General features: G+C 35.8%; 1 protein-coding gene across 1 annotated transcript in view; it reads right to left on the bottom strand.

Moving 5' to 3' along the window:
- The window catches only part of LOC123562450 (caskin-2-like), a 65190-nt gene extending 39884 nt beyond the window's left edge, over window positions 1–25306 (bottom strand). Inside the window, 4 exon segments of the mRNA XM_053537530.1 lie at window positions 535–756; window positions 1639–1750; window positions 12968–13062; window positions 24948–25306. Of these exon segments, the coding sequence (XP_053393505.1) occupies window positions 535–756; window positions 1639–1750; window positions 12968–13062; window positions 24948–25047 (529 nt within the window). The 5' untranslated portion in view covers window positions 25048–25306.
- Window positions 25307–27023: the final 1717 nt, after the last annotated feature.

The following is a 27023-nucleotide window of genomic DNA, read 5'->3' as shown; positions in this document are numbered from 1 at the left end:
TATCATCATTAATGTTTTACCTAAGTCCTATTAGGACTTAGACCTGAGTCTGTATTCATCAGTATTCATCATTTTGTCGGAAATTTAATACTGAAATTCCGACAAATTTTGATTTTGTCATAACTTTGTTCATAGCAAATTTATACTAATGAAATTTTGCAGAGCTTTTTTGTGTATTCAAAATGCACATTCACTATAAGTTTTATTACAAGCTATATAAAAGCAAAATGAAAATCTGACATTTTTAAGTCTATATCTGAATTTCAGCCTGTAGATTTTGATGTAAAACGGGGCCCAGCATATCTAGTACAATTTTCAGACCAACTACTGCATACAACATGCATTATTCATACAACAAAGAGGTAGTTAGACAACAATTAAACAAAGGACATAAGCACTCAACTAAAGACGAACAAACATGCTTAAATGATTTTAAAGTAATTGTCAAGTCTCTATTCAATTAAACCTTCACAGCATGACCTTGGATTTCAATCATGACCGTGAGAAAATACATTCCATGACCTTGAAACTCACCTTCGTAACTATTGACATGCTCGAACTTGGACATGCATGTTGGGGAGGGAGGAGGTGGGAAAGCCTCGTCATGACCTATGCTGCCATACGAGCTACGATTTGATGACAGGGACGGGTGTACGCCATTGTACGTAAAGCTGTTACATCTTGGTGGTATTTTGTCTGGAGTATGAGGTGGTGTGGTGTACGATGAAGTACTTCTCAGTGCATTCTTTCTACCTGCTAAATGTGTGTTATAAGAAAACAGAATAAAACTGAAGAATATAATATATGTAAAGCAAACTAAACAGATGACATGTAAAATTAAAGAAATAAAATAACTAAAAAGACCCAATTTAAACTGCAGTATATTCAATTTTCGAAAAACAGAAACTGATCTTGCACAAAGGCCTGAACCAACCATATTGGCTGAAGGGTGAAAATGAAGCAAAACATAATGTACATGATTGTTCTGGTAGTGTAAACTGGGTCATTTTTTTGTGCCTGTTTACACCATATCATTGTTTAGCACTAATTTACATAAACAAATGCATATAATTAATGAATTCTAACCATTTAAAACATGTTGTTTCTTCTTATTGTTTGCAACAAATACACCTTCAATATCTGGAAGTCAATTTCGCAGAAAAATGATATGGCAAAACAAGTACTAAACAAACAAAAAACAAAATTTTTATTTACATGATATTACACACAGCCACATTTATTTAAAGTAATATAATATCTATAGGACTGAAGGCAATGGTGGAAATTTAAGACAACACAAACTTAGCATGCTTATTCTCTACATCTACACATAAACATGCAATTTTTTTTGCTATTCATGAAATAATTCTGAGGAATTTCTCTGATTATAATACTTCTGTTTTTGTCTTAGCCATCTTAATAAATAATCTTTCATTACAATCTTATATTCTAACTGCCAACTACCATATTTATTCTTTATCAAATTTGTGCTGCTTCTCTTATTGGAAAATGTAGTACAGGTGGTATTTATTAGAATCAATATGGTACCAGTTCAAGTTGGCCAACATGCCTCTGAGATATGGGGATACAGACTCCTATACTAGTACATTACTTGTCAATATTTGGTTTCCTGCTTACCTGTATTGTCTATAAGGACAACATGATCTGCTGGGAACCAGCCTGGCTTGGCCATACATCCGTCTTTCATTAGACAACCTTTCCACATACCATCCTGTCGCTGTTCCACTATCTGAAACCAAAATACATAATATTTATAATACATAATAAATTTTCTATACAATCATTATCAGTAAGCATGTGCACTAGTTTCAAAAACTAATTTCGAGGGCTTTGTGCGAACTATTATTGCTCTTTATTTATATACAGTAACAAAAGTTTCGCGGTCTGCCCATGCCACGTGGATGTGTTTTTTTTACCTTAATTATAGTTTCAACCCATACAGGAAACTTCTCAAGAAGGCTGAAATTTTAGTTGGAGGACAGTGCAAGATACAGAAGATGCTCCAATTCCAGAAGCCTACCAGGTTCTTTAGCATGCCAGGTGTAAAGCACCCATACATATGAGCCTTATCTGAATGTTAATAATTTTAGTTGGAGGAACCATGGCTCTAACTTACAACCCCTGTTTTGTGGAAACCCCTGTTTGAGACATTTTAATTAATTTCTCTAGTAATATCTTCTTAATTTAGTACATATTTTAGGGCCTGGTCAGATTTATATACCTGTAGATTCTAGTTATTTTAAATGCTCAATTACTTTTGTCTCTCAGATTCCAGAAAACAATCCATATTTGAAACTACCACTTAATATCTGTTTTATTTTTGCTTGAAATGTACCAACTATTCATGAAACTTTGGCAAGAACCACAGCAGATTCATCATCCGTAAATTCCAAATTTCAATTTCATTAATTCAAAAAAGTTCTTCACCTGCTCATTTCTGCAATTTGATCAAAATTATAACAATTTAAATATCACTCCACCTGTTTTATACAGACTGCAGCAGTAGATCGTTAGTGATGTTAACAAGCACCGAAGCAGTCCTCAACGCCTCATTAGCATTAATTGACCAGTGAGTTGAAAGTGCTGATTACACACTCTGATATAACCAGGAAATCCCTAGGGAACACTGGCTCCACCAATCACATCTGACCTATCAAAACCTTGTTATCCAATACAACACCAAAACAAATCAATCAGCAGCTGCTTGTGGGTGGTCCCATTTAAATATGGGATTTTTATGTAATACAGTCACACCTATTTGAGATGACCACCACCTGTCACTAATGACTACTAAGGTTTATAAAAATCAATTCCAGATACAGAATATTGACCAGGCCTGTGACCCAAGTCAAAAGCTTGAAAATCTATATTCATCAGCCACCATTTGAAGGACTGTTCTGAAACTTTATGCATACTCCATCCTCCGAGATGACTAGCTCTAATAACACAACTTTTAAGAAATAGCCAAAAAACCTATTTTTCTTTTGATTCCAGAACAGCTAAACTGTTCTAGCTTGGCTGTTTTGCCATTAATTAAGCCGAAGCAGATTATACAGGAATATATTTTACATCTTCAAAAGAAACTTACTTGATATTTATTTGTCTTACATAATGATTTAGATTGTATCAATGTATTATCTTACCTAATTAATAGCATCATTAGAGCAGTTATCTAGTCTATAATTCAACAGGTGATGCCTTACCTGACTACACTGTGTCCAACCCAGTAAAGCATACTTGCGGTACAGGTACACAATGAGCTGATTAACAGTCATTTCCATAAGTTTTCAATTTTGAGAAAAAATTTGACACTAGTTATTAAATGCCAAAGTTAATTAAGTAGAAAACATAGAGTGTGAAGTTTCCTTACAAAAAGATACACAAATCAATCAAATAAATGTAACCACATCCTGACGGACCCCTTAAAGATTTTGTCTTTCTGTATAAAGCGGTCAATCAATTTTACTACTAATTACTGTGTTTTATCTGCAGCAGTATCTAAACTGTCCAAGAAATTTTTATTTGTACAATTTCTCCTTTGATCTTCATGCTAGGTTAATTGAAAGACATTAAACCATGACAACAACACAGATAGAGATACCCACAATGCACCTGTTCCCTCTATAAAAATAATGAAAATTAATTCAGTGCTTAATGGGCTCTTTAACTGACAGCTGGTAAACACTATGCACAATTTCATACCTATTTGGAAGCTAGGTGGAAACATGTTGTTTATAATTTCAATGTACTATAATTTTCTTGCAGAAATTGTTATAATATATATGCCGAGTTATTCAGGGGCAATGACTGTAATGTTACTGACATCATTCTGCTGTCATTCAAAATATCAAATAGATATGACAAAGCACTGGATGAACAAACAAGCGCACTGCAACACAGAGCAATGTACGCCAGAAGGTATGACATTTGACCCCTAAGTGTGACCTTAACCTTGAAGTGAGCCATCCAAAACATGCTTTGTGCATGTCATCTCGATGTGGTGAACATTTGTGCCAAGTGTCTTTAAAATCCTCCAAGCAGTTCAAGAGTTACAGAGCGAACATGAAATAAAGTCATATGACCTTTGACCCCGAACTGTGACCTTGACCTTGAAGTGAGTCATCCAAAACATGTGCTCTGCATGTTGTTGGACAGACAGACACCGGTGTCGTAACATAATATGCCCCTTTCAGCGTATAAAAATGCAAATGGGCATTTGTAACTGATGTTGGTTTAGATTTTGACTGGATTTGCTGAGAAATATCCTCCATTTTTCACATCTTTCGTATTACTCGGCCAGGAAGTGAACCAAGAACCATCACATTTGAATCAGTTCCACTACCATAAGGCTGAAACAAAGCAGAATGATGCAGGGTAGCGGGTCCTCTACCACTAGGCTACCAAGGCAGAATGTAGTAGGGAATGGGCCTACTGAGGCATAATGTAGCAGAGAAGCGGGTCCTCTACCACTAAGCTACCAAGGCTGAATGTAGCAGTGAATGGACCCTCTACCACTAAGCTACCAAGGCAGAATGTAGCAGGGAATGGGCCCTCTACCACTAAGCCACCGAGGCAGAATGTAGCAGGGAATGGGCCCTCTACCACTAAGCCACCGAGGCAGAATGTAGCAGAGAATGGGCCCTCTACCACTAAGCCACCGAGGCAGAATGTAGAAGGGAAGAGTGCCCTCTAACACTAAGTCACCAAGGCAGAATGTAGCAGGGAAGTGGGCCCTCTACTACTAAGCCACCAAGGCAGAATGTAGCAGGGAATGGGCCATCTACCACTAAGCCACCAAGGCAGAATGTAGCAGAGAATGGGCCCTCTATCACTAAGCCACCAAGGCCCTCTACCACTAAGCCACCAAGGCAGAATGTAGCAGAGAATGGGCCCTCTACCACTAAGCCACCAAGGCAGAATGTAGCAGAGAATGGGCCCTCTACCACTAAGTCACCGAGGCAGAATGTAGCAGGGAATGGGCCCTCTACCACTAAGCTACCAAGGCAGAATGTAGCAGGGCCCTCTACCACTAAGCCACCAAGGCAGAATGTAGCAGGGAAGTGGGCCCTCTACCACTAAGCTACCAAGGAAGAATGTAGCAGGGAATGAGCCCTCTACCACTAAGCTACCAAGGCAGAATGTAGCAGGGAATTGGCCCTCTACCACTAAGCCACCGAGGCAGAATGTAGCAGGGAAGTGGGCCCTCTACCACTAAGCTACCAAGGCAGAAGGTAGCAGGAAATGGGCCATCTACCACTAAGCTACCAAGGCAGAATGTAGCAGGGAATGGGCCCTCTACCACTAAGCCACCAAGGCAGAATGTAGCAGGGAATGGGCCCTCTACCACTAAGCCACCAAGGCAGAATGTAGCAGGGAATGGGCCCTCTACCACTAAGCCACCAAGGCAGAATGTAGCAGGGAATGGGCCCTCAACCACTAAGCCACCAAGGCAGAATGTAGCAGAGAATGGGCCCTCTACCACTAAGCCACCGAGGCAGATTGTAGCAGAGAATGGGCCCTCTACCACTAAGCCACCGAGGCAGAATGTAGCAGGGCAGTGGGCCCTCTACCACTAAGCCACCAAGGCAGAATGTAGCAGAGAATGGGCCCTCTACCACTAAGCCACCAAGGCAGAATGTAGCAGGGAATGGGCCCTCTACCACTAAGCCACCAAGGCAGAATGTAGCAGGGAATGGGCCCTCTACCACTAGGCTACCAAGTAAGAATGTAGGAGGGAAGTGGGCCCTCTAACACTAAACCACCAAGGCAGAATGTAGGAGGGAAGTGGGCCCTCTAACACTAAACCACCGAGGCAGAAAGTAGTAGGGAAGTGGGCCCTCTACCACTAGGCGAGGCAGAATGTAGCAGTAAAACCAGTATAACTTGCAATGTAACTTATTAATCTGCAGCAGTATTCTGTGATATTTAGGAAAGGTCACTGATTGAACAGTCCATTACCCTCTCTCTATGAGGAACAAACATTCCAATTTACACTGGCTCAATATAACAAATGGATGAAACACAAAAACAAAGCTCTATTTCTCCCCATTATATTGATCTGCCTAAATATTAGAATTCCAATGGTATAGTATCATGAAAACATTGCCCGCTTGGGATATGCCATTTGTACCCTGAGATATATTTCCTCATGAAAGCTAATAAATATGTATTGATGAATATATAGCTTTGTTTTCATATTCGATATAGCTTTGTTTTCATCTCCAAAAAAGGGCAGGAGAATTTTTTCTACCAAAAATTTCATGAGATGCAAAAATAATGGTGTCTGTTTCATGTGGCTGTAGATTTTCTTCAGAGCATGCTGCCAAACTTTTTTTTTATTTCCAGTACATGAGCAAAGCTGGAAAAATGTATAAATGATTTTTTAAAGAATGTCAACTTAATATCAATATACAGTTGAATATCGTTACCTCGATATCGGTTAGCTTGATACTCCGGTTAGCACGATGTCTTTTAGTTGGTCCCGATTTTTCCCTATATATATTTCAATGTAATCATTTATCATTACCTCGATATGATTAGCTTGATATTTTGTTTAGCTCGATGAGATATTTCAGTCCCGTCAACTTACCTGTACTGTTTTTACACCTGGTTTCGTCGATATCACAGCTTGTCAAAAAATATCTATGTTATGTGTAAGGTGTGAAAATCAACCTATTGTTGTCCAGCGATGTATTAATCATAATCAAGTTAGTTTGTGTGTTTGTTATTAAATCTTTAAATCCAATATAAATGTCAGGACGTTTGCATTTAATTTCCAATAATTAGTCTTATAAAACAGCGTGCAAGCGGGCAAACTGTTTTCCAATATAACAACTAATTTGGATGAAATATTTTTTCTGTCTGACGGAGTAAAAATCTGCCATTTAGGGTTGAGTAATAATATGCGTATTTAACTGGCAAATTTTCGTTATCGAAGCACAGTCAAAATGACTACTCATCTAGGAACATTACCACTACATTCAGACTTGTTTAGAGAAGGAATAAAAATGCGAATGTCTACACGTATTTTTTGAAAAATTAAAAAGTTGTATGTATGTATGTATGTATGTACTATCTAAATAGGGTGTTTTATTTGTCAATAAAATTAAAATCGTATTTACGTTTTATATTATTTCTTTCCCCTTTCAAACCCTTTGAAAATGCATTGGATATTATGACAATATAGACGTCCGACACAAGTACAAAGTAGTCCCAGATAGTCGATATCGTTACGTCGAACTTCGGATACGTCGATGCAATTTTTACAGTCCCTTGAATATCGAGGTAACGGTATTCGACTGTACATGTTTGTAAATTTCTGCTGTGGCACTAAATTGTCTGTTACATTCTTATAAAGGATGTGCTTTTAAAGAGTAAAAATATGCATTAAATGATCATTTTATAATGCAGCTATTGAGACAAAGGAACTGCTTTTTAAATTTTTCTTCACTCTTTAACTATACTTAACCCTTATCATGCTGGACACGATTGGTTCTGCTTTTGCAACAAGTGTAGATCATGATCAGCCTGCACATCCATGCAGTCTGATCATGATCTGCACTGTTCGCTATTCAATCAGTAGTGAGTGAGCGAGTTGGGTTTTACAGCGAATCGACACAAAATGGTCATATATCATTGTATATCGCCGAGATTTAGTCAGTACCTTTTTGGTAAGTACCCCTTTTAACAGTTAATGGTACTGTCTAAAACTGAAAGACTGACAAGTTCATTGGGTAAGTGTTAAATTTTTCATCACTCTTTGACTATACTTAATCGGATTAGCAGAGACAGTTAACTTAGTGCCATATTTTCTTTACATTAGTCTGTTTGGGCTGTGACTAATGGAAAAAATTGCAAACAGTTTTAGCAAAATTCCTCCATTCCTCTGTGATAATAAATCATGTTTTGTTGGCAGAAAATTGCCCAAACTACAATCCAGATGTGCATTTACACAGGTCTGATTTCTGACAGCTATAGAAAATGGGGTTAATCTGACATACAGCTGGTCAACAGATTAATTCCTTTCTTCTGATCTATTTTTTCTTACATTTTTTTTCAGGCTAAATGAGAAAAATAGTCGATTATGTTGGTCTTACACCTATTTTTACAACTTTTTTTTATCCTGGTCAGTCTTTTCATTGTTTGCACTCATAAAAAGGTGTCACAATACTTAGCTGAAATATACCAATAACCATTTTGTGCACAACTTTGCACCATTTACAGATACGCCAGAATGTGACGTGTGTCCTTATACTTACATGATGTTTTTCCTGAGAATCCAGACTGCACAGTTACAAATGTTCCAAAATAATTCACAATTTTTGTCCTCACACCTACATAAAAAGTCTTTTCAGCACAATAAAATACTTATTCCATTTCAATGCCACAGTTGTGAGACACAATAACAAAACCCTAGAAATAACTTGATGTCATGTGTCGACAGTTTTATGTTTTTCTGATGATTCCAAGATTTCCCTGACACAAGGTGTATGGAGAAGAATTCCTGAAAGCCTGTCACTGATTATGCCGATAAGGTGCTAAGTTAGTCATACACCCTACCGAAGATGAAGTACATGAAAAACAAGCTTTAAAAGACATCAGGAATAATCCTCAACTCTCTGAAACTATGTCAACATTTCATTGTAGAAAATCTATAAATCCTGAGAAACAGTTACAAATCCCAGAAATCAGTGATGGCAATTAACTTCTAGACAATACTGTGTCAGAGCACACACCCTCCTTACAGCTGTAGCAGTACAAGAGTATGTTTCAGACAGCTGAAAAACCCTGTCACCAGACTTCACAATGTCTCACACTGAGAGAAGAAATTTCCTAACAAACCCATATAAACATCCTTTAATCAAGACACCACACAGTGTTCAATGAGACATGTATAATTGTACATGTCATTTTCCAGAACACAGCATTGGACATCAATTCCAGGAAACTATCCTCACAGAATGAATTCACACATCATAGAAGCATTGAATAGTCATGGACATGATGGAATAACATCCACATTCAATTAATCCACAGCCTTAGTGGACACTATAAAAGCCAAGGTGTCGAAAGGGGGATTCCAGGAAATTAATTTACAGCACAAATACTAATATATAAATCCTTATTAAGCATGACATGTCATCCACATCCCACAACAAAAAAGTTCTTAGGCACTTTACTGCATCTCTATGACTGACAGCATACCTGTACCGTTTCTGTTGATTAGATGAGACACCAGATGGGAACAAAAAACAACACAAACTGGAGTCCTGATTATGCCTGGTCATGTATATAATAAGTTGATGTACAAGCACACATTCCTGCACTATACTGTATTTTCCTGGCTATTAACTGACTATCAGCCCACTACTAACAAGACAAGATGTGTAGGGTGAGATAGATACTTGCACTCCAGCAGGAGATTTTTATCTCACTGGACATACTGCAAGTATGGACTCCTGCTGGGTGCATACTGGGCGTGTGAGTGTGTGTTCTTGTGATGTCCGTGCATTATAAGCCAGCTGCTAAATCAATCAAGATAATGTATATTTTGTAGTAGTTAAAATACCTGGGCTCTTGTATCAAAGATATTAACCCTTACCCTGCTAAATTTCTAAAATGGACTAGTCCATCATTCAAATTGGGCAGCACCACTTATTATTCAAAGGGATGTTCACTGAAAATTTTCTTGCTGAATAGCGAACAGTGCAGACCATGATCAGCCTGCACGGATGTGAAGGCTGATCTTGGTCTGTACTGGTCGCAAAGGCAAAATCACTTGCCGCCAGCAGGCTATGGGTTAATTAAATGTACGACTATTCAAAGCGTATAAATGGCCAAAATATGGTTTCATATTTTAGTGGCTGCAAGGCAGCAAGGATTCTGTTAAAACTGACACAAAAATGTTCATTGAATGAAAAAAATAATTCTATTATTTTTTGTATAGTTATAACATAGAGAAAATTATGAAATTATATTTCATAATAATTAATTATATTTCATAATTTATAGTGAAAGAAATAATTCTATTATTTAATACAATAAAATGTTAAAGATTGTTTTGAAACAACATGCTTTTCAATTTATTTCCCCTGACATAATTTGAAAGAGCAGGAAAAACAACTGCAATCTTTCAGACCCACTCCACTAGAAAAGCATTTGACAACCATATTTTTGTCTTTCTAGAATTGCCTGAAATCATTTCATTGTTCAGGTACAGATCAATGCTAGCCGAATTCAAAATTCACCATGGGCAAGTGCAAGCTAAAATTACACTTACCGGTATATCAGGATGAAAATCAATCAATAAATAAATATCCACCAAGATGAGTACTCAATTACCTTCTCATTCTAATATCAAAGGGAAATAACTACAACAAGAATCAAATTTACATGTAAGAAGTACTTGTCTCCCTTTTTTGCATTTTTCCGCTAAGGCCAATAAAGGACGTATTACACCAAACCGGAAATGACTACTCAGTGTTACATGTGAAGTAGTCCAAAATGTAGTTCCATGCTATGGATGAAATCTGGTATAATGAGTGACATGAGGAGGTGACAGTTAAATTTTTGGCTTATGTTTATTGCTTATAGTATTGAGAATAGATCTAGACCATTTTCATTGTAAATTTCTTGGAATAAGTTTTATTCTTTGCGAAAAATGTCTACCTACGCGTAACTGCTAAACGGCTGTTTTCATGGGGGCATTTTTAGAGGGTGATGTTTCTCAGAACAGATTATTTTTCTTATATTCAACATAACATGTGAATATTTTTCTATTTTTGATAAGAAGACATGTTATACTAAATGACCATATATGGTTTTCATATCATTGAAATGCTCTAAAGTGCTGAAAATGAGGTCTGAATATTTTGTTATTAATATGAAATAAATAAGGACTTGAATTGGTAGAGTGTAACCTGTAAGTTGTGCAGGGGTAATAATTTAAACTTGTTTAGATGTGGCTGTAAACAGGCTAGTTTGGCCAGATTATGATAGAAGATGACAATTTCAGTGCAATTTAGCAGAGAAAAAGAAGAAAAACTAAAAATATTTCAAAATCACTGTTTTGGGTGTATTTTTTTCAAAAAATGCATATTCATTGACTAAATATTGGTATGTTTTAGGTGTCAGGGGTGAGTTTGGGTATATTTTACAGTAACAGTGTGTGATTTGAGTGCAGTTTATGGTAAAACTTGATAAAATATGGCAAAAATAAGCTCAAGCAAGGAAAAGTGGTCAAAAATGATGTCGCGACAGCTTTTTTCCCGGAAATTTGGCGCGCTAGCATACGTTACTGAAAAAGCCATAAAACCTTGAAAATTGATTGTATCAAACTGAAACTGGTATTTTTTTCATGCATTTAGGTTACTGGTACAATTTAAGTGAAAATAACACATTTTGAGTATGAAAAATGTTTCTTTAAGGACGGATTACACCAAACCGGAAGTGACTACTCAGTGTTACATGTGAAGTAGTCCAAAATGTAGTTCCATGCTATGGATGAAATCTGGTATAATGAGTGACATGAGGAGGTGACAGTTAAATTTTTGGCTTATGTTTATTGCTTATAGTATTGAGAATAGATCTAGACCATTTTCATTGTAAATTTCTTGGAATAAGTTTTATTCTTTGCGAAAAATGTCTACCTACGCGTAACTGCTAAACGGCTGTTTTCATGGGGGCATTTTTAGAGGGTGATGTTTCTCAGAACAGATTATTTTTCTTATATTCAACATAACATGTGAATATTTTTCTATTTTTGATAAGAAGACATGTTATACTAAATGACCATATATGGTTTTCATATCATTGAAATGCTCTAAAGTGCTGAAAATAAGGTCTGAATGTTTTGTTATTAATATGAAATAAATAAGGAATTGAATTGGTAGAGTGTAACCTAAACAGGAAATGTTTTGGGGTATCAATTTCGTAAATTACAAATACTGGACAAATTTATTGGTTTCACAGCTAAATGTTATCAACATGATTATGTTTACAGACCATCAACATTCTTGTCTCTGCCCTGGTTACTGTATTGTTATCAAACCTAATATGTACACACTCTCTCTATCTTGTAGCTGTTAATGTTCTAAACTTTAAATCTGGGGTCACAATAAGGTGCTGATAATAATTTTCTAAAGGTATGTCACATTACCAATCGTAACCTGTTCCACATTAAAGGACCAATCTGGTAATCTAAGGGATGACTCCCCGCACATTACAATGAAACCCATGACAAAAAGTTTTTCTTCCTAACTTATCTCCTTGAAAAGCTTGGAAAAATACAGTATTACCCCTCATAAGCTTGTGAATTTATGCACCCCCTATCCAATACAAACTGAGAAACATTATGTCACTGTCTACAACAAAGCACTGAACAGACTTTCCTCAACTGACAGAAAACCTGCACACTCACATTTCAATATAACTTAGAGCAAATGAAGCTTCTTAAACTTAGTAACAAGTTTAAAACAAGAGCACTGTAATGCGGAGCAACATACGCACAAAGGTATGACCTTTAACCCCTAAGTGTGACCTTGACTTGAAGCGAGCCATCCAAAATATATGCTCTGCATGTCTTCTTGATTGTGGTGAACATTTGTACATAGTTTCTTTAAAATCCTTCAAGCAGTTCAAGAGTTACAAAGCTGACACGAAACAAAGTCATATGACCTTTGACCCTTGTGTGACCTTGACCTTGAAGCGAGCCATCCAAAATATATATTTTGCATGTCGACTTGATGTGGTGAACATTTTGTGTCAAGTTTCTTCAAAATCCTTCAAGGGGTTCAAGAGTTACAGAGTGGACATTGAATTGCTAACGAACGGACGGATGGACAGACACCTGCGTCATACCATAATATGTCCCTTCGGGCATATAATGATGTTCCACTGGTATAATAAGAATGGTGCTGTCAGTTAACAAATGGTATAAACTACTAACCTTTATGAGATCTCCATCTTTAAAGGTAAGTGAGTTGGGGTCATAGATGTTACAATGGTCTCTCACAGCTTTGGCTTGCACACAAAAACTCGCTTCTGAAATATACAAAATAAACAACCCTTTAAGTTATATATCAGAGTAAATGTTTGTTATTGTAGATGTTCTGATGACATTCAAATCAAAGAATAATGGCATCCTTGTGACCGAGGTAGATTCCGTATGGTAGCACTGATCTTCTGCATCTTACCATCAAGATTTTAACCTTTGTTAGGATTCCATGCTGCTTTCTAAGTACGGCTTTGTCAAAATGTGTTTTTTTAGACCAGGATGAAAATATATGCTTGATTGCATGTTCTTTAATTCCAGACAAAAAATGACGAAAATGGCATGTCATGTTGACTGGCAAACTGATATTTCTATCAATAGGAAAGGAGTAGTAAATTAAAGACAAAGTAAATACAGACGTTGTATTGATCCCTACTTTCCTTTTATAGTAAAATCTTACATTTAAAGACATAATAATTCTTTACTATACAACTCCCAACTTCTATATTAACAAACACAAAGCCATCCCTAGTCTGACTGTAGGCGAGACATTGTAAATCAGGTACTAGGTATTTATTTACTTTAAATGGTTATATTTGTATCCATATATTTGAAACCAAATAAATTTATTAAGATCATGTGTCAGGTTAAATTATTTTTTGTTCCATCTTTATTTTGACAACTGACTGTTTTTATAATGATTATTTTATAAAAATAAAAACAAACAGCTAATTAAACAAAAAGAACATAATAATGATGTCAAAATGATGAAAATTATATTATACAGGGCCCATTCTTTCTATCCATTTACAGGTTGTTACAGTTTAAGAAGGGGCCATAACTCAAGAAATATTATCAGTATAGAATTCTGGATTCTTTCCTCCTTAAAATAAAGCCATATCAGCATGCTACCTGTATATTATTTCCTGGGATGAATGCAATACTTATGTACCTCAGTCTGCTTTCAATTTTAAAACCAGCACTGGAGTTACTGGTAATTTCTCTGGCTTTGTACAGAATTATTTTCTTTTCATTGCTTCCTCAAACACCAAGAAAGATACCGAATGAAATAATATGAGCCGTGCCATGAGAAAACCAACATAGTGGGTTTGCGACCAGCATGGATCCAGACCAGCCTGCGCATCCGCGCAGTCTGGTCAGGATCCATGATGTTCGCTTTTAAAGCCTATTGGAATCGGCGAAACTGTTAGCGAACAGCATGGATCCTGACCAGACTGGTCTGGATCCATGCTGGTCGCAAAGCCACTATGTTGATTTTCCCATGGCGTGGCTCATACAATGATAATACTATGAAGCTTGTAGTATATTTTCATTGTAAAAACTAAGCTCCCTTAAGTCTTTATAATTATAAAATGTACAAAACTCCATTCTTGGTGAACATACAGGGCATCAAAAAATGTTCCCCCTTCCCCCCCCCACCCAGCAGTAAAGTTTCTTATTGTATTTGCATTCCACTGCTTTAAACATCATCAATATTCATCCAAAGTTTAAGAATTTCCTGGACTGAATCCAGAATCAGCAGATTGTAAAATTGATTGTAAATTTGATAGAAGAGGATATAAACTATTTTAGGCTGTTTTATTATTGTCATGCAAAGAAGTAATAAAATTCTATTTTCAAACAAATGCTGTGAATAATCTTTCACAGTACTATAATATCCAGTAATGGGGGCTTTTGTGATTATATCTAGTAATGGGGGCTTTTGTGATTATATCCAGTAAATGGGGCAGTAGTGATTATATCCAGTAATTGGGGCTGTAGTGATTATATCCAGTAATGGGGGCTGTAGAGATTATACCCAGAAAAGGGGGCTGTAGTGAATTATACCCAATAATGGGAGCTGTAGTGATTATACCAAGTAATGGGGGCTGTAATGATTATATCCAGTAATAGATGGGCTGAAGTGACCACCAAGTAATGGGGGCTGTAGTGATTATACCCAGTATGGGGGCTGTTGTGATTATATCCAGTAATAGGGGTTGTAGTGAAATCTTACACCCAGTAATGGGAGCTGTAGTGATTATACCCAGTAATGGGGGCTGTTGTGATTATGTCCAGTAATGGGGGCAGTAGTGATCATACCCAGTAATGGGGGTTGTAGTAATTATACCCAGTAATAGGGGTTGTAGTGATTATACCCAGTAATGGGGGCTGTAATGATTATATCAAGTAATGGAGTATCATATCTAGTAATTGAGCCAGTAGTGATTTACTATTCAATCACAAGAAACCTATATAATAAAATAACCCAAATTTAATCTAAGAAACTGAGACTGTCAAGAAGCCAGATATTGTGAAAATCAGGTATTTTAATCTAAAAACTGGTGACTCAGAAAAAGAATGAAATATTCTAAGCAAAATTTTTTGTAAGTACATGTTTATGTCTTTCTGTTTATTATTTTCATAAGAAAAAAATTGTATAAGATAAGATCATGAAATAATACTTTTATGATGCCTTTAATCATATTACTTTGCTTGTAGGTTAAAGATTATCTCCCTTTCAAAGATTTTTATGTGTGCGCCACATGGAAAGTCTGAAATCTTCGAAAAAAAAGTCAAAGTATATTTCACCGACTTATATATACAAAATCCAAAAAATGAACAAAAATCTCACCTGAAGCCAAATTTCACCTGAACATTTTATCTCCTTTAATTTGTGAACATTAATGTTGCATCATTCATACTGGTAAGTTCATGCAGTTGTGCATGTAATTTCCAATATATGACGACCAAATGACAACAAACACGTAAAGCATTTTGCTTGACAATTAGAAAACATGAACAATCGCATCTTTTTTAAATTTTCAGAAAATATTCATTTTCATCAAAGGGATACACCGGTCTCCTTTGTTGCTGTGGACAAAAATATAACATATAAAATCCTCGAAACTGTTGTAAAAACACTATTTCTCTAATTCTTCTTACATGCTTAGATTTTTCTTCTTTTTTTTACCCTCTGTATGCATAACTATCATGCTTCCGCTAACTTGATCGGCGATATATGACCTTTTTGGGTCGGTTTACCGTAAAACCCAACTCATTCATTCATTCCGCTAACTTGACCTATGTATGTTAGTTAGGACGACACTTGAAAAGTGCTATGAAATGTAACATTCCATTTTTCTTTTCTGGAAAGAATACTAGAATACCCTTTTAAAGAGACCTATTTTTCAACTGGAAAGGCAAATATGAAAAACAGTAAGACCTCAAAATATTATGCAATATAACAGGTTAGAAAAATCTGAGTCGTGAAACAGCCGTATCAAGTGTCTTTTAGAGATATGAACTTTTAACAACAACAAAGGCCTTGTGAGTTCAGACTCACATGCACGTACACTACAATCTTCAAAAAACATTTTTCTGGCAAATGTTGTAAACTGGATAATAATTCTTATTTGTTATAGTTATATTTTTTAAGTGCTTAGGCCCTGGAATTGTGAAATAAAAACAACAGGAAATAAGTTGTCTGCCACAGTGCAAATGTGGCGAACTGCATTGACATTCTAAGAAGCAGTTCACTGCAATGTCATAACTTTCGATTAACCATCTTTTGATGAAATTTACTGTTACAGAATTATTATTTATCACATGTTTAATATTGTGGTAGTAAAATGAAGCCATCATTTAATTCTGGTATAATATTTTTAGATTATCGTTTCCACTATTGCAGACGATGTTCAAACTGACCTTTTAATGGGTAAAGAAATAAGAAATTTTGATGTTAAAATCTGCTGGGAAAAGCTAACATGTGATAACAAGAGATCACAGAGTGATCTTGGCGCCCACCAATGTGCCATTTTTGAGTGTTCCAAATTTCAAGACTTACTGACTAGCTCAAGGTCAAATTTCATTTCAATACACAACAATGTGCATGTGGTCCTAATTCGAAAGCTGTAGCTTGAGAAATGTGAAAGTAGGTCACTAGATCAATTTCAAGGACAAAGTTCTTTGTACACAAAACTATGCATGTGCATCAAGTTTGAAGGCTGTAGCTTGAGAAATTTGAAAGTAGGTCACTAGGTCAATCTTAAGGTCAAAGTTTATTTCGGTACACAAAACTATGCAAGTGGTCCAAAATTGAAGGCAGTAGCTTGAAAAATGTGAAAGTAGGTCACTAGGTCAATGTCAAGGTCAAAGTTTGTTTCGGTACACAATCCTATGCAAGTGGTCCAAATTTGAAGGCTGTAGCTCGAGAAATGTGAAAGTAGGTCACTAGGTCAAAATCAAGGTCAAATTTTATTTCGGAACACAGAACTATGCATGTGCTCCAAATTTGAAGCCTGTACCTTCAAAAATGTGAAAGTAGGTCACTAGGTCAATGTAAAGGTCAAAGTTTGTTTCGGTACACAAAACTATGCATGTGGTCCAAATTTGAAGGCTGTAGCTTGAGAAACGTGAAAGTAGGTCACTAGGTCAAAATCAAGGTCAAATTTCATTTCAGAACACGAAACTATCCATGTGGTCCAAATTTGAAGCCTGTACCTTCAAAAATGTGAAAGTAGGTCACTAGGTCAATGTCAAGGTCAAAGTTCTTTTCAGAGCACAAAACTATGCATGTGGTCCAAATTTGAAGGCTGTAGCTACAGAAATGTGAAAGTAGGTCACTAGGTCAAAATCAAGGTCAACTCATGTCAAGGTTCATCTTGCCACTCAAAACCATACATGCGGTCCAAATTTTGAATGTTGTAGGTTATTGACAAGAAGATTTTAAAAGCTTTTCTCTATAGAAGTCTATATGAACAATGTGACCCCCAGGGCTGGGCCATATTTGACCCTAGGGGGATAATTTGAACAAACTTGGTAGAGAACCACTAGATGATGCTACAATACAAATGCCAAAGCCCTAGGCTTTGTGGTTTGGACAAGAAGATTTTCAAAGTTTTTCCCTATATAAGTCTATATAAACCATGTGACCCCCAGGGCGGGGCCATATTAGACCCCAGGGAAATAATTCGAATCATCTTGGTAGAGGACCTCTAGATGATGCTTCATACCAAATATCAAAGCCCTAGGCTCTGTGGTTTTGGACAAGAAGATTTTCAAAGTTTTTCCCTATATAAATCTATGTAAATTATAGAAATAAACAAAGGGCCATAACTCATTAAAAAATTGTTGAACCAGTCTGATTTTCAGGGGGACACAACTAGGGTACCAATACATCATTCTGACAAAGTTTGGTCAAAATCCCCCTGGTAGTTTCTGAGGAGATGCGATAACGAGAAATTGTTAACGGACGGAAGGACGGACGGACGGACGGAAGGACGACGGACCACGGACGCAGAGTGATTTGAATAGCCCACCATCTGATGATGGTGGGCTAAAAAGAATATTACATTTTGTGTATTTCCACACTGAATAATTAAGCCTGTTGAATAAAACTGAATAATATACTCGGCATTTTATTTTTATTTATCTATTATTTTATTGAAATTGTCTAATAAAACAAAAGTAATAAGGATTGCATTATAAGATCCTACTAAAAGTATAGTGCCACCATGACCTATTGTCAGGTCAGACAAACAGAATGATGTCACAGTATCATTTACAAAATATTACATGAAATCTTCCGAACAACAGAACAATAACACAATGCTAGAAAACAAAATCCATAACAGAAACATTCCCCTGGGTACCTTTCAATGAAAACATTATACAAATACCTTCAACAGTAAACACAAAATATCCAAATAAGGCCTGATTATAGCCCAATAAGATACCCTGTTGAGGCCAATTACCTATCTTATCAATTATAACTAATTAGCCATCAATCTCTATTACCCTAAAACCATAATTAAGACCATTATTCAACATATTGATAGTGTTGGCCATTATTGTCTTTCCGTAGAGAGTTCCATGTTTGGAGAACGGATTGTCTTGTTGTTTTTTTTTCCAATTCCAATATAAATGCTAAGAATAACTGAATCCACAACAATACCTAAAAGCGTAGATCTCCAAATAAATCAAACAAAAAATATCAAATATCTGACATTTTCTTTCATTTTCACCGATATCTTTATTGATTTTTGAGACTTTATTTAAGACCCTCTGTTGTCTTTCGAACTCATTTATCATCGCTATTATATGATCTGACAGCTGCACGAGCTGAGACGCCGTGTTTAAAATAACTGAGTAATACTGCCTGTATGATTCATTTGTGCAGCATGTGCACGTATAATGTCAACAGTAGATGACGCAACATATCTCAATGTCTAATAGCAGCACTTGTCTTAAAAATCGAAAGAAAAAATGACAAGTCCAACTATTCTACAGAAAACAGTGCTGTAGAGAAGATGTTGTACCACTACCTATTTTATCTGATGTGCGCGTATGCCTGGAAAGGGAGGTGTTCACTTTACTGAGGTGTCGGTTAAGAGAGGTTTTATTACACCGTAACAGTTCTGTTCATCTGCATTGCTCTTAAAAATTTATTTTTCCTCCAGCACATTTGTTAGAATATAGTTTGCAACTACTCCATTGCAAGATGACAAATGCCCCACATTCCGCAGATCGAAACAAGTGAAATATTAATGACCTGCAATGTCTTTAATAATCTCTAAACAAGTGCATCTGCCCCAGACCGAAAAAGTTTTTGCAATACAAAACGTGACAAAATGAAATAACAGTCCTGTATAACTACGTATATACCCAAGACTTTTTTCCTTTAAAGATAAATATGCTGTGCACAAACATGCACTTGAACAAACTTAAAGAGTTTCAAACTGACAATTTCTTGATGAGCTTAATGCAAAACAACCTAAATATTTTGGCAAACATAGAGAGCAATGAAAATGCAGAATTTAAAATTCAAAACCGTCTAATTTTAATAAAAAAACAAGGTTTGCAAATGGGTATAGATTTCAAATTCATGAATAATGCATTTCTCAATATGAATAATAGATAACCATGTTTTCCTGTATAAATGAGAATAAAAAATGATTCACTGCACAAACATCAATCTTTTAGGGGTTTTTATGTGAACCTGCTAAGTAACATCGTAGTCAGAAGAATTAAAGAGTATGGATATAGAGGTTAGCAGGAGGGTTCTATGTGAGCCTGCTCAGTAACATCGTAGCTGGATATAGAGGATGGAAGGGGGTTCTAAGTGACCCTGCTCAGTAACATCAGTAGTCAAACAAGAGCTGTCACTATTGGTGACAAATGTCTCGGAGCATACTCCATACTTGGAGCTAGTGGTCTGGGTCTTGGACATGACATGTCATCTCAATATAGGGATTATCTATGCCAAGTAATTTTAAAATCCCTTCATCAATGGCAGAGTAATGGACCGGACAAGAAACAGACCATGTTAACCTTTAACCTCTAAGTGCGACCTTGACCTTGGAGCTAGGGGTCTGAGTCTTGTGCATGATAGTCGTTGTCTCATTATGGTTAATATTTATGTCAAGTTATTTCAAAATCCCTTTATGGATGGCAGAGTATAGGACCGGACACGAAACAGTCCCTGTTAACCTTTGACCTCTAAGTGTGACCTTGACCTTGGAGCTAGGGGTCCGAGTCTTCTGCAAGACACCTCGTCTCATTATGGTGAACATTTATGCCAAGTTATTTCAAAATCCCTTCATGGATGGCAGAGTTACAGCCCAGACAAGAATTTACATGAACAGACGCACGCACGCACGCACAGACACACACACGGACGGACAGTGCGATTTTAATATGCCCACCTTCAGGGGCATAAAAACAAGATTATGGATATAGAGGTTGGGAGAGGGAATCTATGTGAGACTGCACAGTAACTCCGTAGTCAGAAGAATAAGACTATGGATATAGAGGTTGGAAGTGGGGTTCTAAGTGACCCTGCTCAGTAACATAGAAGTCAAAAAACAAGATTATGGATACAGAAGTTGGAAGGCGGATTCTATGTGAGCCAGCACAGTAACACAGTAGTCAGATAACAAGACTATGGATATACAGGTTGGAACGGGGTTCTATCTCTATGTGAGACTGCACCATAAGATAGTAGTCAGATAACAAGTCTATGGATAAAGAGGTTGGGAGGGGGTTCTTACTCTACGTGAGACTGCACAGTAAGATAGTAGTCAGATAACAAGACTATGGATATAGAGGTTGGGAGGGGAGTTCTAACTCTACGTGAGACTGCACTGTAAGATAGTAGTCATGCAGATAACAAGACTATGGATATAGAGGATGGGAGTTTGAGCCTTGACAGCGTTATCAATATGTCCTCTGACCAAAAGGTAACACATCTGATGTCAATCAAAGGCTCCATCTCTAATTCATGTGGGGAAGTTGTAACTTGCGTGTGGAGAACAAGTCAGTATTGGTATGAAATCCAGGAACACTGATGTTAACTGGACTGTAGATGGAAAATGATGTTATCTAAGAAACAAATAATTCATAGTATGACTAAACTGTAACTGAAGTAAAGAACATGCCTGTTGAAGAATATGAATGAAATTATAAAAAAAAATACTGTATATATTTCTTTGGGAAATGTTAATAATTCATTCCAATTTTGTAAACTTACAAAGACAAACAAACAAGAGGGCCAAGACGGCCCTAGGTCGTTCACCTGAGAAACATACCATAACAGTGTAAACATGTTTGACCTAGTGATTTAATGGAAACAAATATTCTGACCAATTTTCATTAAGATTGGACCAAAAATATGGTCTCTTAAGTGTAAACAAGTATTTTCTTCAATTTGACCTAGTGACCTAGTTTTTGAGCCAAGATGACCTACATTCGAACAATCATTCTGACCAAATTTCATCAACCTCAATTGAAAAATACAGCCTCTATCGCATACAAAACGTTTTTCTTTGATTTGTCCTAGCGACCTAGTTTTTTATCCCAGATGACCCATATTCATACTTGACCTTAATTTGATCAAGGCAATCATTCCTATCAAATTTCATGAAGATCAATTGAAAAATACAGTCTCTATTGCATACAAAACGTTTTTCTTTGATTTGACCTAGTGACCTAATTTTTGACCCCAGATGACCCATATTCTAACTTGACCTAGATTTCATCAAGGCAATCATTCTGGCTAAATTTTATGAATATCCAGTGTAAAATGCAGCTCCTATTGTGTACACAAGGTTTTTCTTTAATTTGACCGAGTGACCTAGTTTTTGACCCTAGATGACCCATATTCAAATTCTTCCTAGATTTCATCCAGACAAATATTCTGATCAAATTTCATAAAGATCTGGTGTAAAATGCAGCCCGTATTGCATACACAAGGTTTTCCTTTGATTTAACCTAATGACCTAGTTTTGACCCCAGATGACCCATATTCAAACTTGACAAGATTTCATCAAGGCAATCATTCTGACCAAAATTGATGAAGATAAGTTGAAAAATACAGCTTCTATCTCATACACAAGGTTTTTCTTTGATTTGATGTAGTGACCTAGTTTTTGACCCCACATGACCCATTTTCGAACTTGGCCTAGATTTTATCAAGGCAATCATTCTGACAAAATTTCATGATCAGTTGAAAAATACAGCCTCTATCCATACACAAGGTTTTTCTTTAATTTGACCTAGTGACCTAGTTTTTGACCCCACAAGACCCATTTTCGAACTTGGCCTAGATTTCATCAAGGTAATCATTCTGATCAAAATTCATGAAGATCAATTGAAAAATACAGCCTCTATCGCATACACAAGGTTTTTCTTTGATTTGACCTAGTGACCTAGTTTTTGACCCCAGATGACCCATTTTCGAACTCGGCCTAGATTTCATCAAGATAATCATTCTGACAAATTTTTATGAAGATCAATCGAAAAATACAGCCTGTATCGCATACACAAGCTAAATGTTGACAGACAGACAGATGACAGACCCCAGACATTGAGCGATCACAAAAACTCACCCGAGCTCAGGTGAGCTAAAAAACGTTTGAATTAATCCTGGACATAACTCAAAAACTGTGCAGACTCCAGAATAAAAATTAACATTTTTCCCAAATTTTTTTCTGGTAATCTCTCTCAAAATAATAATATTCATCTGTATTATTTAACGATGTTACAAGCACGTTTCAATTACTTCTACGCCTCTTTACTAAGGACAACAAAAATCTTGCCCAAGACAGTTCTTCCGAATCAATATGATGCTGCCGCTGGAAATAACCTATTACACGCATTGACAATTTATCATAGGTCTAACTGGACAGACACTTAGAGATGGATGGCTCATAAAATATCCACTGTAAAATACTTCTGGCACGATTTGTCAGTTCCTTGCCAAATAAGGAAAGACGTAATTGTCATATTTCCATATTAAGTTATTTTGAAGATAATCGTGTCCGATGTTTTCAGTATAATGTCGTTTATCACAGGATCAGTTGCAGACGACAACCTGAATGTTGCTGAGGCTGACTGTTAAAGGCAGACAAATATTACATTATCTTTTTTTGCAGGAGATGAAATTAAAAGATGGTCAGTGCAATTTTCGATACGTTATGGATTTTTTTGTAATGTCTTCATCTATTTCTGCTCATACACTCCCACGAAGAACATTATCACTACTACAGAAGAAGAAAAACCGGTGTTAACTTTGATAAAAGAAAGCTATACACTTAATTCATTAAATACTCTGAATTCACTCCTTTTTGCTTCTTTTTATGTCTCTTTTTGAGATAAAGTTTTTATGCTGCCATTTTTCACCTAGAATTGTGATAAAAACATGTTGATTTTGATAGAATGCATCCCATACATATTGAAACACAGGGAAGGAAAAAAATAAGGGACTATTTACATTTAGACTACTTGTGACTTAGACCTGCATAGGCTTACATTTGATTTGGTAGTAGTCAGCCTGCATATATTTTGCCAAAATCCATTTGAAATGCAAGTTTGTAAACTTCTAAGTAGTAACCTCTCTTTAAGCTGTAAAACCAAGGCAGATTGGAAGTTATCAAGTTCCTAAGCTATAATTTAAGCAGTTTTAAAACTTGAATTTTGGTTCAGATGGTTATAATATCTGTATATCTATCAAATACGTACAAATGCAAAACTAGAAATCATACCGAAATCTTAAGAAATTAACTCAGCTTTTTAAATGACTTTCGTATTAAGAGCGGTAGAGGTAAGTATAATATTTTTATAAAGCAAGAACACAATATTCCGGTAAAAATCTAACTATGTAATGGGTCTTTTTGCTCCTTCAATAAATCTCTAACAGAATAAAAATTCACAAAATGTTGCTTAAATGTTACTGACCATCTTTAACATCATTTTTCACCAGTTATTCAGTCACTTGAATGTCATTTAGTTAAGTGAGCTAGTATTCCCTGATTCTCTAGCAGTGGTGCTAACTTGTTCCCAAGCAAGCAGCTGATAACTTCCTCACATAAACCTACAGTGGAGCACTATAAGTCTTCTGCCATCACTGAGAGCTTTTATCCTGATTGTGGATCAAACCTACCACCACTTAGTCAGGTAAATTTGTGAGCTCAGATACAATACTGAATTGACCATGAGTATACAGAATATTGTTAAAACTGAAGCAGGCAACCCTGGTAATTAATGTAATTTTAAACACTAGTTTTAGACTTCAGAAATGTTTATCTAGCAAAAATTTTATAATCTTCTTGCATCAGTACATCATAGGCTCTGTGCGCACTCTTTTAAAATGTGATGCACAAATACAATATGTAAATCAGGTTACAAAGCAAAAGCATGAAACCTAACAAATTTAGCAGAGTATATCTTAAAATATGCAACTATGATTAAAATATATTCAATAGCATTTCTAATTACCTCCCTTTTTAAGGGTTAGGCAAAAGAAAAGAATTAGATTGTTTTAAAATTTCTATTGTCATGAACCAGAATTCTTTTAAGCATTTTGGGTATTTAAGCAGCTGCTTCTCTCTTTCTAGTAAATTAAATGCAAATTCCATGACAAAGTTGACACACTTACCTTTAAAAATTTCAATAGGAGTTGTCTGCTGGCTACCAGGTGTGGTTGCCCCGTTAGAACACAAACTCCCATCCACACAATTTGGAATACAAAATTTCATCCTACTTGATTTCTCAGTTCAGTTAATTTAACACTTCAATGAATGATAGTCCTTAAAATTGTCTGAATTCTTCCAACATAGCCACTTATATAATAACTAGTAAAATATTGCAGCAAACGGCACAAAAAAGTAATGTTATCAATAACGTTGAATACCCCAAACTTCCATCAAGATATCTTCATGAATACTTCTCACTTATCAAGTTTTAAACATTTTTGAAATCGTCACATCTTAAACTATACACTCTTACACTAATGTTGCCTCCTTAAACTGTTTTTATACATTCACTTAACTAACTTTAAAACTAATTAGAGCTAACGATCTCCAACTATTATATTCAGTTTAAGGTTTCGAAAGACTTCAATCAGAATGTACAACAAAAAGTACTTTAACAACAGTGTAATTCACTGTTCTATCTAACTGTGTATTACCAAAACAACTGTTAATATAATATTAAATACCAACGGATGACGTCAGTAACAATTATGCATTTTCATCTGCTATCATAAATTCCAATTCAGTTCAATAAAATTCCAGACAAAACTAATTACACCTATACACATCGCCAGATCAGCAGTATATTAAAAGCAAGGGAGACAACTTCCTAAACTGCTCCTTAAAAGTCGCCTAACCTTGTGGATAAAAATTTACCATTTTTGTACAATTACTGCCTTTTTCAATTCAATTCATAATCATTAAGAATCTTTACAGCGAAATTTCCAACTTCTAATTATGACCATAAAACAGTCAACAACATCCATTCGTTAATATTTTAACTGGCAGGAAACTTTTAATCGATCTAGTGTAAATCTAGAACAACCACTTCAGGTAAAAACGAGTGTTTTAGATGGAATAATATGTGATATAACAGTCACAAAGATCTCTGTAAATATTGATAATATAAAAATCACTGCAAACATTAGCATTGATCTGAAGTCCGGCTGAAACTATGATCAGGATATAACAATTTTCCGTCCCTATGATTTCTAGTGAATCATCTCACAGTATCCCATTTATCAACATCTATAATCAGTTTATTGAAAACAATACACATGGGACACTTTCATCTTCATTAAGCGATAATTCTATAATGTTTTGCTGGTTTTTAATCTCTTGATTAAAGAAAAAAGCAATTAATTATCGCATCTAGTTTATGCACTCCTCTAGCTGGTTTATATCTGTTATTAATAAAAAATCAGTTTAAACTGTCATCTTCTTTCATCCAACGAAAACAAAATCTTTTGCTTTTTTTGTCACACTGAAATCCAACTTTCTCATTTACTTTGGCAATATTCCACTACAATATTGGATGAATTTTCAACAGTATCATTTTAAATTACTTGAATGGCATCCAAAGTTTGCATCCGTTTAATAGCCAAGGTTTAATAGTTTTCCGAAACAATGAATCCACAGAGTTATTAACAAACAGTGAGCTCGGCTCATTTACATCAGTGTTCCTAAAACGCTGCGGATAATCGCCCAATTTTATTTCATCCTGAATATAAAGTCTAACTTCTAAAGTAAATTAAGTTCATAAAAAACGATTGCAAACAATGATATTATTTCGCCAAGTCTCGGAGTCTGCAAGAATTCCAATATTTTTGTCGCTATTTCCGTGCGACCTACGTTCGTAACAATTACTCAAGTTTCTTTCAATACGTCATATCTGCACAAAATTTCCCAGAGTTCATTTCCACCAGAGAAAATCATCTATAAAAAGTGATATTCTGAGTCATCCCGCTACCTTTTTTTAGGGGTGATTAAAAATATTCTACAATGCTCTGCCATACATTGAAAATCAATATTCAAATACTCACTAGAACACGAAATACTCATAAAACACAGAAACAATGCTATCAAGCGTTTCTGCAAAATGAAAATTTGAGGAAAATTTCTGTATAAGACGAACACAGAGGTAAAAGCCAAATATATCAATCCCTCTGGTGTGGATTTTCTTAAAATATTCATTTCTAACA

This window comes from Mercenaria mercenaria, chromosome 2, assembly GCF_021730395.1.
Source record: "Mercenaria mercenaria strain notata chromosome 2, MADL_Memer_1, whole genome shotgun sequence".
Taxonomy (NCBI): Eukaryota; Metazoa; Mollusca; class Bivalvia; order Venerida; family Veneridae; genus Mercenaria; species Mercenaria mercenaria.
Note: the sequence above shows the minus strand (reverse complement) of the source record. Positions and strands in the feature narration are given on the sequence as shown.